Source organism: Theropithecus gelada, chromosome 5, assembly GCF_003255815.1.
Source record: "Theropithecus gelada isolate Dixy chromosome 5, Tgel_1.0, whole genome shotgun sequence".
Lineage (NCBI taxonomy): Eukaryota > Metazoa > Chordata > Mammalia > Primates > Cercopithecidae > Theropithecus > Theropithecus gelada.
The window spans coordinates 66,250,563-66,266,172 of record NC_037672.1 but is presented as its reverse complement, the minus strand read 5'-3'; the positions used below and the strand labels follow the sequence as shown (position 1 = coordinate 66,266,172).

The following is a 15,610-nucleotide window of genomic DNA, read 5'->3' as shown; positions in this document are numbered from 1 at the left end:
TCTACTTTCTAAAGATGAGAAAATGGAAGCCCAGAGATGATGTAACATATGGTATCATTGAGTAAGTAGAAGAACAATTTTACTTTTTTTTTTTTTTGAGACAGAGTCTCCCTCTGTTGCCAGGCTAGAGTGCAGTGGCACAGTCTCAGCTCACTGCAGCCTCCGCCTCCTGGGTTCAAGCAATTCTCGTGCCTCAGCCTCCCAAGTAGCCGGGATTACAGGCACGCGCCACCACACCCAGCTAATTTTTCTATTTTTAGTAGAGACAGAGTTTCACCATGTTGGCCAGGTTGGTCTTGATCTCCAGACCTCATGATCCTCCCTCCTTGGCCTCCCAAAGTGTTGGGATTACAGGCGTGAGCCACCACCGTGCCCAACCAGAACAATATTTTTTAATACATTTTTTCCTTCCTTTTTTTTTTTTTTTAAGTATTTCTTAGATTTTTAATTCAATAAATTATGGCCAATTTTTCTTTATTTTTCTAAATGGGTTCTTCATTGAATCATATAATTCACATAACTAGTTTATAGAATATTCAGATAAATGTTAAAAAGTATATGTGTACCTGGCCAGGCACAGTTATTCACCCTGCACTTTGGGAGGCCGAGGCAGGCGGATCACAAGGTCAGGAGATCAAGACCATCCTGGCTAACACAGTGAAACCCTGTCTCTACTGAAAATACAAAAAATTAGCCAGGCTTGGTGGCGGGCGCCTGTAGTCCCAGCTACTCAGGAGGCTGAAGCAGGAGAATGGCGTGAACCTGGGAGGCGGAGCTTGCAGTGAGCCAAGATCATGCCGCTGAACTCCAGCCTGGGCGACAGTGCGAGACTCCTTCTCAAAAAATAAAAAAAAGTATACGTGTACCTGTTTAATTAACTACCAGTATAAACGAAGATTATTTGATACTTCTTCACTCTGAGTTAGGACTCTTTTTATTAGGATATCTCGTTTTGTAAAGCAATTTCCTTTTTTCATAATATAGGTTGTGAACTTAGTATAAAGTAGATTTCCAAAGAGAAGATCCAGAAATGTTTTTAAACATTGTTTACATCTCTGGAAAAAGTATTACTAGAAATACATTTTAAGAGTAAATGTATCTATGCATGTGTACTTAAATGCCAGTAATATGAACAGGCCTGAAAACTATCCAGAGCTATACAGATGATGGTTCAACTTAACGATTTTTTGACTTACGATGGTGTGAAAGCAATATGCATTCAGTAGAATCTATATTTCGAGTACCCATACAGCCATTCTGTTTTTTCACCTTCAGTACAGTAGTCAGCAAATTACATGAGATAGTCAATACTTCATTATAAAATAGGATTTCTGTTATGTTTTGCCCAGCTGTAGGATAATGTAAGTGTTCTGGGCACATTTACAGTAGGTTAAACATATTAAATACATTTTCAACCTATGATATTTTCAGTTTATGATGGGCTTATCAGGACATAACCCCATTGTAAGTTGAGGAGCATCTGTGTAAGTACTTAGAATGGGCATTTTTTTATTTTACATGCCTATCTTAAATTTATTTTTACTATGGTAACAAAGGGCCATTTCATTTTTATCTTATTTTTTTCATTTACCTTACAATAAAAGGTCATTTACTTTTACAGGTTATAAATACACAATATAGTATATAAACTGTAGGCTATAAAAAACTTAGCTCTAAAGGTTGTAATCTAATGATTACTGATGAGGGAAGATGGGTTTACTTGTTTCATGCCTTTGCTTACACATATAATAGGTATAATTTCTCATGGTTCTAGTTTTTGTTTACAACTTTTAGATATTAGTGTAGTAGTTTATAGTAGTTGTAGCTTAATTTACTGCTACATTGAAAGCTTTGTGTATTACCTTAATTGCTTAGCTAATTTGGGGATACTTCATTAAAGTTCAGAAGTGCTGTCTTATGACTAACTTAAAAGAAATGGCGTATGTCTCACACTTTTTAAAATTGACAGTGTTAAACCAGAAGGAACAATTGATCCTTGGAATAGGACCATATTTTACTAGTTCAATTCAAAATGTAAATTTTAATTCTATACCGATAAGCTACAGCATATTATACAATATAGCTACAGAATAAAAGATATTAACTCTGCTTCTTGCTGAGTTACTTGCTTGTGCCCAGGGCAAACACTGAATTAAACTTTTTCTGGTATTAGACCTGACTTCCTTGAAGCATAGCACAGAAGTTCTAGAGAGTGCTCTGTATTAAAACGGGTTCATAGTTAAATAAACATAAATACTGTGTTCCCCTCTGAAGTTTCATAAAGTTCACACTGGTCTAGTAAGTGCTGAGAAGCCTGCAGTGAAGAAACCTGTTCAACTTTAATCCAAATATATTTGTCCACAGGGGCTTACTTCTGCCACATACTTATTAACGTGCCATACTATCCTTTGTTTTGAAATATACTAACCAAGGCTTGGTTAGTTGCTTGTGTGTACATACATAAAAATATTTCAGTATTTTAAAATACATTTTAGGGGAAGAATCCATCAAGTCTGTATATGGTTTTTTTCTTCCTTTTAAAATTTGTAATTTTTAATGTTTTCCCAAATGTCAATAACTATAATTTTTAGCTTTTCTCACGAGGTCACAAACTTTTGACCCAAGGGCATTGTCTGTCTTATAAGCAAGGCTGTTTGACCCATATAGTATTTTAAGTAATGTGACTAAGTTGCCAGTATTATAAATTGGGAGCTTTGTGTCAATGTTTGTATTTTAGACTTCATTTTTTAAAAACCTGAAGATTGACAATACCTGGATCTGCATTCCTACATGGCAACAGGCAGCTGGAATTGAGTAACTGCTGTTTTCCTTAGATAGGGCATATACTCCCCATCCTCTAATGTTAGCCTGCTTCACTCACTCCCATTACTGTCTTTTGTTTATAGTCAAGTTTTCATTCTCTACTATCTTCACACCACTGAGATAAAAATACTTATACTATAAATTATTTTCAAACGCATGATTTTTTAAGCTATATATCCCATTCAACAAATATGACTATATGCAAACGGAAAATAGCCCTACAAAGCACCCATGACTAAGTTAATGTTGCTGTGATTTTAATTTCTAGAGAGAGACAATTCTGAGAGAGAATATTACTTGTCTTTTGAACATAGATTTCTGATGTATTTGGAGAGCAATGCATTTGACATGCATTCCCCATGGGCCCTTTTTGTATAATTTCTTTATCTGCTTTTTTATCTATACAGTTTCACTAGAATTTGGCTAACATTGCCACGATTTGTTAGGGTTCTGGGGTGGCTTAAAAAACAAGGTAGGCTCGTTAGCCCACTAGCTCTTGTGACATCTTATTGGGTACGTAGCATTTACCATACTGTGGCAATCAAGACTTCTGTTCATAGCTGATTCTAAAGATGAAAGTTTTCAAAAGATTCTGTGAGCTCCCAAGTTCCCATATCTTTTCCAATTTTTTCACAGTCTCCTTTTCCATCAGTCTGTCAACTTGTAAATAAAATGGGAAGGGTGGTGGCCGGGCACGGTGGCTCATGCCTGTAATCCCAGCACTTTGGGAGGCCGAGGCGGGTGGATCATGAGGTCAGGAGATCGAGACCATCCTAACTAACACGGTAAAACCCCGTCTCTACTAAAAAAAAATACAAAAATTAGACGGGCATGGTGGCAAGCACCTATAGTCCCAGCTACTTGGGAGGCTGAGGCAGGAGAATGTCGTAAACCCAGGAGGTGGAGCTTGCAGTGAGCTGAGATCACGCCCCTGCACTCCAGACTGGGAGAGAGAGCAAGACTCCGTCTCAAAAAATAAATTAATTAATTAAATAAAATAAAATGGGAAGGTTGTGCAGTTCTTGCTACTTATCTGGTACCAGTTTTTTGTTTGTTTGTTTGTTTTTCAACTCCATTCATAAGTTCACCTTTGAGCTTTGAAAATCATAATTTACCAAGCAAGATTTTACCTTCAAGCATGTGTAAGTAATTAGGACACAATTTTATCAGCTCACAAAGGAACAACAGGAAATCCTTTAAGCAGATCTGTAGCAGAGAACGTCCCTTAAATCCACTCTGGTTATATTTGAGTATTAGGCTTCCTTATGGTTATTATCAGGCCTTTGTAGCATCAACCCTGTGCCACCTTAACTCAGTATCCTCAATATATCTGTGATTATGTAGTAACATGATAGCGTTCAAGTGTACTTTTGGTGTTTTTGTTTTGTTTTGTTGCATTTTTATCCTTTTATCCTCTCTACCTATTTTCCTGAAGTGGAAATAGTGACTGCTTCCCAATATAATTCTTCTGAAGCCACCACTAACCTAAAAAATAAAACTTTAATTAAAATACAGTCAGTTTACTTTTATTTAGAGTCCAATCATAAACTCAGTTACTTTTTTTGATAGGTTGCATATAACTTTTATGAGAAACAGAAAACTATAAGGTAAAATATCAAGACTTATTCACAGACAACTTTCTGGAAATACAGGATATACTTTTTCTTTCATCTTTTGCATCTTGGTGATAATACTTATTAATGGTAACCTTATAAGAATCCAAAATTCTGAATCATCAAAGGAAGATTGTTAGGTTCTGTTTCACTTGAAAATTTAGTAATACATATACAGCTTAGGTTGTAAATCTTAGGACCACTGTACTCAAGTGAGGGCAATTTACCCTCCTTTACCCCACTCCACTCCTAGTACATTTGGCAATGTCTGGAGACATTTTTCATTGTCACACTAAGAGGAAGTAAGACAGTGCTACTGCGTCTAGTGGGTAAGGTCAGAGACAGTGCTAAACATCTTAAACTGCATGGGGAGTACAGCAAAGGCTTACCTGGCCAGAAGTGTCAGTAGTGCCAAGGTTGAGAAATCCTGTCTTGGGGATGATGATTTTGACGATGGTGATGATGACGATGCTTCTATTTATTGAGCACACTATTTACCAAGCCCTATGCTAGATGTTTTACTTATTTTAAATCCTCACAGAAAACCGCATGTGAAGACATTATCTCCATTTTACAAATAAGGAAACCAAGACTTGACGGAGTTAGGCTACTTGCCCAAAGTAACGTGGCTATTAAGTGGTTGAATGTGAGTTTAACTGGTCTTACTCAAAAATCTTTGTGAGCTTCTTCCATTATACTGTACTGCTACTCAGTAAAGTATTTAACTACTCAACCCTAGTCATTTTGTAAATGAATGGAAATTACCTCTACCTGTGTTAGTAATGTACTTCTATTTCTTAAAGTTAAGTTCAGAGGGGATTCTACTTATCATTAGTATTTGACAGTCAGTCACTTCTTTCTCATTGAATACTTTCTTCATTTGTTTGTCAGTCTCCAAAGTCTCCTGACTTTCTTCCTTTTTCATTGGTTACTCTTTGTCTCCTTCACATTTTTCCTCCTCATCTCCCCAACCTCTTAACATTGGAATGCCACAAGGCACAGATTTCTTTCCTTCCCCCTTCCCTCCCTTGTTGATTTCATCTAGGCTTGTAACTTCAAATGTAATTTATATGCTTGCCACTCAAATGTATATGTCCAACCCAGACCTCTCCACTGAAGTTCATCATTGTATATTCAAATATTCACTCAAAGCTTTACTTAGATAACCCCCAACACACATACAGCTCTATTGACATCTAATTAATGTACAATAACAAACATATGTAAATAATTTGATTACTTTTGATATATGTATAAACTTGTGGAACCATCAACACCACCACCGCCAGCACCACCAAAATAGTGAACCCATCCAAAAGTTGTTTGTAATCCACAGCTTCTCCTTTTGGCCCCCTTTCAGTCACAATCTGCTTTCTGTCACTGCTGATTAGTCTGTACAGGTATTTTTCTAGGGTTTTATGTCAGTGAGATGATACAGTATATTCTCTTTTTGGTTGTGGGGGGACATCTGGTTTCTTTCACTCAGCATAATTATTTTGAATTTATTCCATGTTGTATATCAGTAGTTCATTCTTTTTTTATTGCTGAGTAGAATTTTGTTGTATCATCCTCCTCATTAGCATATGGATTGTTTCCAGTTTTTGGTTATCAAATTTTGATTGGGTCTGTTTTTCTTTTGTAATTTAATCTTTTTATGTTCTGTTTATGAATGCCATAAACATTTATGTACTATTCATGCGTGAATATGTTTTTCTTGCTCTTCAGAAGAGAATGGCTAAGTGATATAGTAGGTTTATGTTTGACTATAAAAAGCTGCTAAAACATTTTTCAAAGTATTTGTACCATTTTACATTTCCTCCCATAGTGTTTGTGTCTCAGTTCTTCCATATACTCTCCAACATTTGGCATGATTAACTTTTTAAAATTTTAACTGTTCTAATACATGTGTAGTGGCCTCCCATTGTAGTTTTAATTTGTAATTTCTTAATGAATGTGGATGTCAAACAACGTATGTGAATTTTATTTTATTTTATTTTATTTTTGTCATCCATATATCTTTCTTCTTTGGTGAAGTGTTTTATTTAGATCTTTTGCCTGTTTTTTACTGGGTTGTCTTACACTTGAGTTATAATCGTTCTTCATGTATTCTGTTTTCAAGTCCTTTGTGACATATATTTCACAAATTTTTTTTCTTTTTCTGTGACATTTCTTTCTTTGGAATAGCAAAAATAACATTTTGATTGGGTCCATTTTGTCAATTTTTCCTTTTATAATGTAGACTTTTTGTATCTTATTTATGAAATCCTTGCCAAATCTAAGGTCACTAAGATTTTCTACTATGTTTTCTTTTAAAAGTTTTATAACTCTTGGCCAGGCACGGTGGCTCACGCCTGTAATCCCAGCATTTTGGGAGGCAGAGGCGGGCAGATCACAAGGTCAGGAGATTGAGACCATCCTGGCTAACATGGTAAAACCCCGTCTCTACTAAAAATACAAAAAATTAGCCGGGCGTGGTGGCGGGTGCCTGTAGTCCCAGCTACGCAGGAGGCTGAGGCAGGAGAATGGCCAGAACCTGGGAGAAGGAGCTTGCAGTGAGCCAAGATCGCGCCACTGCACTCCAGCCTGGGCGACAGAGCGAGACTCCGTCTCGAAAATAAAAAATAAAAAAATAAGTTTTATAACTCTTACAATTAGGTCTGTAGTTAATTTCTAGTTTCACACTTAGGTCCATCATCCATTTTGAGTTAATGGATTTATTTCTGGACTTTCTGTTCTCGTCTATTGATCTGTACGTGGCATCATCTTGATTACTGTAGCTATATAATAAATCTTGAAATTATGTAGTGTTAAGTCCTCCAACTTTGTTGTTCAGAATTGTTTTGACTGTTAGGTTTTTTGCATTTGCATACCAGTTTTAGAATCAGCTTATGAATTTCTACAGAAAAGGCCAACTGAGAATTTGATTGGGATTCTGTTGACTGTAGATCAATTTGTGAAAAACTGACACAAAAATATTGCACACTTCTAATACAAGAACACAGTATATCTCTATTTTTGCAGGTCTTCTTTATTTTTTTTTTCTCCTTTTTTGGGACAGGGTCTTACTTTGTCACCCAGACTAGAGTGCAGTGGTACAATCATAGCTCACTGCAGCCTCAAACTCCTGGGCTCAAGGGATCCTCCCACCTCAGCCTCCGCAGTAGCTGGTACTACAGGCATGTGCCACCATGCCAGCCTAAATTTTTATTTTTTGTAGAGACAAGTTCTCACTATGTTGCCCAGGCTGGTCTTGAATTCCTGAGCTTAAGCAATTCTACCTCAGCCTCCCAAAGTTCTAGGATTACAGGTGGGAGCCACTGTGCCTGGCCTGTTCTTTAATTTCTCTCAGCAGTGTTTTGGAGTTTTCAGAGTATAAGTAGCGCACACCTATTGTCAAATGTTTTTGTTGATGCTATTGTAAGTGGTACTGTTTTTTGAATTTTAATTTCTAATTGTTGTTACTAGTGTCTATTAATAGAAATACAATTAATTTGTGTATGACCTTTTACCCTGCAACTTGCTAAGCTTACTTATTAGTTCTATTAGCTCTTTTGTAGATTCCATAATACTTTCCTCATAGACAAACATGTCATCTGTAAATAAAGACAGTTTTACTTCTTCTTTTCTAATCTGTATGCCTTTTCTTTTTCCTGCCTTATGACATTGACTAGGATCTTCAGTACAATGTTGACTAGAATTGATGAGATTGGACATTCTTGCCTCCTTCTGATCTTAAAGAGGAAAACATTCAGTCTTTCACCATTAAGTATGATGTTAGCTATAAGGTTTTTGTAGTTGCACTTTGTCATCCAGTCTTGTGACTTTAAATATCATTTATATGTTTACCACTCTAATATGTGTATCCAACACAGACTTCTCCACTGATATCTATATTAGTATTTATCCAGCTTCTTACTTGGTATGTCCACTTGGATTTTTATAAGATATCTCAAACTTTATATGTCCAAAACTAAAGTTCTTATTCTCTGTATACTTCCAGCTTGCTTCTCCCATGGTGTTTCCAGTCTCAGTAAATGGCAACCCTATCCTTCTAGTTCTCTAGACCAAAAGCTTGGAATCACTCTTCCTTTTCTTTCTTCCTGACTCTCCACACTCCTCTGTGCAACATGTCAGCAAATCATATTCCCTTGTAATAAAAATTATGACATCTAAGGTCTAAGCCACCTTCACGTGACTATCTTGGTAATGCTTCCTGACCTGTCTCCCTTTTTTCCTTACTCAGTGACATTCTGTTCTCAGCATAGCAACCAGAGTAATCCTTTTAAAACTAAAGTATTTTGTTGTTGTTGTTTAAATAATATGATTTTCAGGCTCAAAAGCAGTGAATTCTTTTTTTTTTTTTTTTTTTTTTTTTTTTTTGAGGCAGAGTCTCGCTCTGTCGCCCAGGCTGGAGTGCAGTGGCGCGATCTCGGCTCACTGCAAGCTCCGCCTCCCGGGTTTCCGCCATTCTCCTGCCTCAGCCTCCCAAGTAGCTGGGACTACAGGCGCCGCCACCACGCCCGGCTAATTTTTTTGTATTTTTAGTAGAGACGGGGTTTCATTGTGTTAGCCAGGATGGTCTCGATCTCCTGACCTCGTGATCCACCCGTCTCGGCCTCCCAAAGTGCTGGGATTACAGGCTTGAACCACCGCGCCCGGCCTTGTGAATTCTTTAAGAGAAATATTTCTTGGAGTTTCTGAAGGATAAACCCAGCATATTTAGGTAATTAATCAATTGGAAAACATTTCATTTCTACTTTTGGTCTCTTCTTTTTCCTCTGTAAACAATTAGATGGGATTATGACTGTCTGACTGTCAATCTTGGATTGTTGCTTTTCCTGTCATCTGCTGGGTTTTTTTCCTCACATTTAGAAAAGAACTTTCTGAGGGATAATGGGTTTGATCTTGACTGCCAGCTCCATTGGCTTATAGTCACTTACTGGGGTACTATATGGAAAAGGATTCTGATGCTCAGCCAGTGCTGTGATTAATTAGCTGTGTCTGGTGTGAGTGAAAGAATGGGAAGTAGTATGCTTGCATCTCTAATTTGAGTTTATAATACAGGCAGATCTTAAGTAATTTGCTTTGACAGTTGTTGCTTTCATTTTTTGTGATCTTTTACTTTTTTTTTTTTTGACGTAGTACATTGAAACAACAAATACTTTAATTAAAAGACATTTAAACACTAAAGACAAATGTAAAATCCTTTAAACAATAAAGAAACTAGATGTCAAATTCTGATTTTATTGCCAAAGAATTTTGTAGGAGATATATATGCAAAAGATACTGAGAAATCTGGAGTAGATTGGTTTAATTTCATAATTAAATTATTTAACCCAGTAACACTAACAATCAGCAAGGACTATATGTTCAATATTGTTTTGGGGACAAGGGTTTTGAGATACAACTTATATACAATAAAATTTAGTCTGAATTGTAGTCTGAGTTTGGGCAGAAGTATACAAAAGTGTAACCACTACCACATTCTAGATAGACTATTTCTATCCCAAGTTGTTTCCTTATGCGCTAATAGAAGGGTAACTTAAAAATGTCCTTGAGAAAATATGAATATTTAAATATCCTTTTTTTAGATATCATATTTAAATATTTAACCAATAAAATGTATTTAAATGAATTTGAACATTATTTTAAGGATATAGCTTTACATAATAATTGTGATATTGCTGCCAGCCACACTATTCCAGTGTTGAGTTGTTTACCAGGAAAATTATCATTTACGCTTAACTCTTCAATGAAAAGATAATTTAAAATAACCTACTATTAAATTGAGATTCTTTATTTTTGAATATTACAGAAGAAAATTCCACAAGACAGAGTGAAGATCTGGGAAGCCAATTTACAGAAATTTTCATTAAGCAGCAAGAAAATGTCACTCTTCTGTTATCTTTATTGGAGGTAAATAGGGAACCTTGATGTTTTTGTCATCTTAATAAAGCTGCTTTTGTTGCCTTTTGGTTGTTATTGAGGAAGTAACATGTATATATCTTTGAAGGTAGTGAAGTTTATTGTATTATAACAAGAGATCCACATGCATGTTTCAAGAACTATGTAATCACTTAAAGTATGCTAAACTTGCGTGTTTTACTTGTAGTTTCTGGTACAAATTACTATTAGTGGAAAAGATGTTTTTCTTGAAAATGTGAATTATAGATGTTAAATATTTTAAATTCTCATATTGCAGGAGTTTGATTTCCATGTCCGCTGGCCTGGTGTGAAGCTCCTTACTTCTCTTTTAAAACAACTAGGGCCTCAGGTGCAACAAATTATTTTAGTCAGTCCTATGGGTAAGTGACTTACCTGTTTTATATTATTTTGATTAAAACATGAGTATCATTTCCTAGAGAAAGGGACTGAAATGGTGTGTTAGTAAATTGTTAATAATTTGAGTCACTATTTGTATTTTTGGTCTGCCAGCATTTTTCACATGGTTGTATGTTCTAGGTGTTTCAAGATTGATGGACTTACTAGCGGATTCCAGGGAAGTTATACGTAATGATGTAAGTTAAATTTGAAAAAGAAATACAAAAATATGTGGCTTTTTTTTCTCTCGCATATCCTTGTTGTTGAGTTTTAGGAAGTTAGAGTTAGAAAGTTGGAGTAATGACTTTTAAAAAACAAAATTTTTTTTTAATTCAAAATTAGAGATGGGGGTCTCTCTATGTTGCCCAGGTTTGTCTTGAATTTCTGGGCTCGAGCAGTCCTCCCGTCTCGGCCTCCCAAGATGCTGGGATTACAGACATGAGCCACTGAGCCTGGCTGGAGTAATGACCTTTTAAAGTTGTATACAAGGCCACATTGTTTCATTCTTTTCTGGCTATCCAGTATTTTGGGTTAGACAAACCATTTTGCCGTTCAAATTTATTTCTTTCATTAGTTTAGGATTTCTTATACTATCTGCTGAAAGGTTGTATTTGACACCAAACTCTACCTCCAGAATTTCCTTTTCCTCCTAAAGAGTAGAGGAGATACCTCCAGACATTGAACTGTGTCAACCCAACAAAGCATTATGTTTGGAATCCTCGCCCTTATTTGATTGTGTATTTCTAAGGATTTGCCTTGTTAATCATGGAGCCTGATTTGCTCTGGACTTATTTTCCATTCTGATTTATTTTATATTTGCATATAAGTGAATATTTTTGTATTGATGCTGTATGTTTTGTTGCATAAGCATTTTTCTCTATTGTTACCTATAACTTCATAAAAATTCTGTAATACTTAAAATAGCAATTAGAAAAATTAAATTCTGGAGCTAGGAGATCATATCAAGCTAATTAAGTCTCCATATTTATAGTGAAATGCCCAAGACCCACAGAACCAAGTGAAGTTAAGTGTTCTTTGTTAGCCATATCTTACTCATCTTTTTATTTATGGTATTGGCCCTATAAGTTTTTCATCATAAGTCTTAGTAAATATCATTTGGATTGCTCTTAGCCTTATAACTGGTTAATGACAAAGCAGAGACAAAACTGAAGCATTCTTAACTCAGTCTGTGGATACAGTTTTTAAAATTTGTTGTACTTAAAATTTTGTAATATGTGTATCGATTCAGTATTATAGGTAGTGAACTTAATATAGTATGTAACTTATGAGAAGGACATTTTTTATCTTTCGTATTTAAATGTCATGTTTTAAGAATTGTCTTACTTAAATAGTTATCTATCTATTAGGAATTTGGGATATCTTTCCTTGACTGAAATCTGATTGTGTATCTTTAAAGCTTCTGTTCTTTTCATGTCCCACAGTTTAAATAAGAGGATATCATGCAAATCATAAATTACGTCTCCCCACATCATTTAGTTTCATTACCACTTATTTTCATTTTCAGATATAAAAGTGCTCTTTAAAAATAACTGCATTAGGCCAGGCGTGGTGGCTCACACCTGTAATCCCAGCACTTTGAAAGGCCGAGACGGGTGGATCACCTGAGGTCAGGAGTTTGAGACCAGCCTGGTCAACATGGTGAAATCCCGTCTCACTAAACATACAAAAAATTAACTGGGCAAAGTGGCGGGCACCTGTAATACCAGCTACTTGGGAGGCTGAGGCAGGAGAATCACTTGAACCTGGGAGGCGGAGGTTGCAGTGAGTCGAGACTGTGCCATTGCACTCCAGCCTGGGCAACAAGAAAGAAACTCTGTCTCAAAAAAATAATAATAATAACTGAATTAATTCTGAAATCTCCTGTTTTCCTTTAACTCTTTACCTTTTTATTCTGCTCCTAACCTTTTTTCCTCAACTTTTATTTGAGACGGAGAAATACGTGTCTATTTATATTGGTTTTTATTAATTTTATGATCGCAGATTAAGTTCTGTTTTTGTTGTAATGTTTAGATTTTTGGTTTTTGCATGTTTTGTAACCATGTATTTTTATTTTGATAAACCTATTCAAGAGGATAAAGAGAAAAGAAACTAAAATATACTAAGACCTTGAAAGCTAGTGGGTTCTGTAGAACTTATCTCCTCTAGTCTTTATAAAAACCTGTGACAGAGATATTACATGAGTATACTATAAATTCATGTAATTTGCTTAAAGTTGGCACAACTAGTCAGTAGGGCAACCAGTTTTTGTTTTTTTTTTTTTTTTTTCATTAGTTTTTGAGGAACAGGCAGTGTTTGGGCAACCAGTTTTTAAACCCACTTTATCTAACTCAGAGCCTAAATGTTTTCTCCACTGTATTTCTTCTTCTCTTTGTTAGTAGTTAAACTGAAATTGGCAGCATTAAGTGGGAGAATTTGACATCCAAAAATAACTTTTCACCTTTTTCTCCCATATTAATGTTGAAAGTTGACAAGAAAATGAGTGGAATAAGCCCAATAAAGTCATGGGCATTTTTTGTCTTATATGAATACTTACCTACTCAGTACTGATAGCCAACAGCTGGTTTGCCTCTGTGGGACTTTTTTATTACCTATTTGCTATTCTTCTTCCTCTGCAATAATATCTGTGCTTTTTTCGTAAAATATTTCTTGTCTCTTTTACCATCATGCTATTATTTAACACTTAGGGGCTCATAAATTGCTTAATACCAAAATAAGCAAAAATGGGAATAGTGAGTTTTTCTTGAATGATAAAGAGATTATAAAATATGTAAACTATATCCAGCTTACCAGGAGCTGAGAAAAACTGGAAGTCAGAGGCAAAGGCTGCTGTGAATTGTCTTGTGTTGGACATGCCATTCGTAAAGCATCAATTTTCATCTTCCTTTTTTCTTTTGACTTAGAATCAAGTTTTGGGGATTTGGAGGCCAGATATTTACAAGAATTTCTGAACTTTCTCTACTAGAATTTGGTGGTGTTCGTTGATTTATGTTATTGAATTGCAAGTTTTTCATTATTACTATTTTGAAGCATGTGCAGTGACATTCCTGAGACAGATACTTTCATGCTCAACTCTTAAGCTACAATGAAAGCTATGTAGTGGTTAATGAATATTATAAAGGAATTCTAGCGTATTTATATCATAAAGTTGAAAGATAACTGACCTAGGAATTGTTAGATGAGGATTCTAGTCTAGTCTCTGTCTCTTTGAGATTTATAACCTTAGGGAGACAAATTGCTTAACTATTCTGTTCTTGTTTTCCTTATGTATAAAGTAAAGGAGTTGGACTTGCAAAATCCCTGCCAGTTCTAAAATTCTGTGATTTTTGAAGTAATTTTAAAATGTCTCATAAATGTTGTACTACACTAAACATTCTCTTTCTTCTGTATAGGGCGTCTTACTACTGCAGGCACTAACAAGAAGCAATGGTGCAATCCAGAAAATTGTTGCTTTTGAAAATGCTTTTGAGAGACTACTGGACATTATTTCAGAGGAGGGGAACAGTGATGGAGGTATAGTATGAAGAAATTTGAAGACATTCCTTTTGTCCTCACTAAATTGTTAGGGTATAGGGAGTACAGTTGGAGGGAGAAATGGGAACTCTTATTTATACTCTTTTTCTTTCACTATAGCATGTTGACTATCGATTTCTCTTTGTCCTGTTTCATATTTGTTAGGCTTTTGCAATCTAGGTTGGCGTCTTTCCTCATTTAGAAAATCTCACCTATATCTCTTCAAATACTGCATTGCTACATTTCTTCTATTTTTCTGAAGCTATAGATTATTATGCATGTCCTTTTGCAGATTTGATGATAGGGAGTTGAGTTGAAGGCAGAATTATATACTGAGTGAATAGGGAAGACACAATTGACAATTAATGGGAAAGGTTAGAAATAGTCTTTTGGAGAATAAGAGAGCTAGTTAACTATTATAATTAGGAAGATTTTCAAAGTGATATGGACCCCAGCTGGGCTTGATGGCTCACACCTGTAATGCCAGCACTTTGGGAGGCCAAGGTGGGTGGATAACTTTAGGCCAGGAGTTCACAACCAGTCAGGCCAACATGGCAAAACCTCATCTCTGCTAAAAATACAAAAATTAGCTGGGCGTGGTGGTAAACACCTGTGATCCCAGGTACCTGGGAGGCTGAGAAACAAGAATCACTTGAACCCAGGAGGTGGAGATTTCAGTGAGCTGAGATCGCACCACTGTACTCCAGCCTGGGTAACAGAATGAGACTCTGCCTCAAAAAAGAAAAAGCGGGGGATAAGGGCCCCATTAAGGGTATTCACCATGATTTTACAACAGCACAAACTACTTGAGTATGTAATTTATTTTCTCCCCTAGCAGCACTCAGCTGCCTAGGTGCAAATATAGAAACAAAACTCATAGTTTTTCACAGGGTTGGGCCTTTTCTGGGAAGGTGCTATGAAAGACAGTGAGACAAGAGAACAGAGTATATTCCACTCCTGTAGAGTGGAAGAAATGAAGATCTCTGTAATCTAAGCTAGATAGGGAAGGAAATAAAAACAGAAGGGGGTTTCTAAAAGTAGGGAGAAAGGCATCTGGTTGATGGACTAAGAGATTCAAGGAAGCCATAGAAAAAAATGTGTTGAAAATACTTGCGCCACAAAAATAGGGTTTTTTTTTTTTTGAGACAGAGTCTCACTTTGTCGCCCAGGCTGGAGTGCAGTGGCACCATCTCGGCTCACTGCAAGCTCCGCCTCCTGGGTTCACACCATTCTCCTGCCTCAGCCTCCGAGTAGCTGGGACTACAGGCGCGCACCACCACGCCCGGCTAATTTTTTGTATTTTTAGTAGAGATGGGGTTTCA

The 15,610-nt window shown here is 36.1% G+C and overlaps 1 protein-coding gene across 2 annotated transcripts in view; it reads left to right on the top strand.

The window, feature by feature from the left end:
- The window catches only part of USO1 (USO1 vesicle transport factor), a 90,767-nt gene that overhangs the window by 37,610 nt on the left and 37,547 nt on the right, over nucleotides 1-15,610 (top strand). For both annotated transcript variants that reach the window (XM_025386216.1, XM_025386215.1), the window contains 4 exons: nucleotides 10,252-10,352; nucleotides 10,639-10,741; nucleotides 10,899-10,954; nucleotides 14,168-14,288. In XM_025386216.1, coding sequence (XP_025242001.1) covers nucleotides 10,252-10,352; nucleotides 10,639-10,741; nucleotides 10,899-10,954; nucleotides 14,168-14,288 — 381 coding nt within the window. The remainder of the gene's footprint in view (nucleotides 1-10,251; nucleotides 10,353-10,638; nucleotides 10,742-10,898; nucleotides 10,955-14,167; nucleotides 14,289-15,610) is intronic.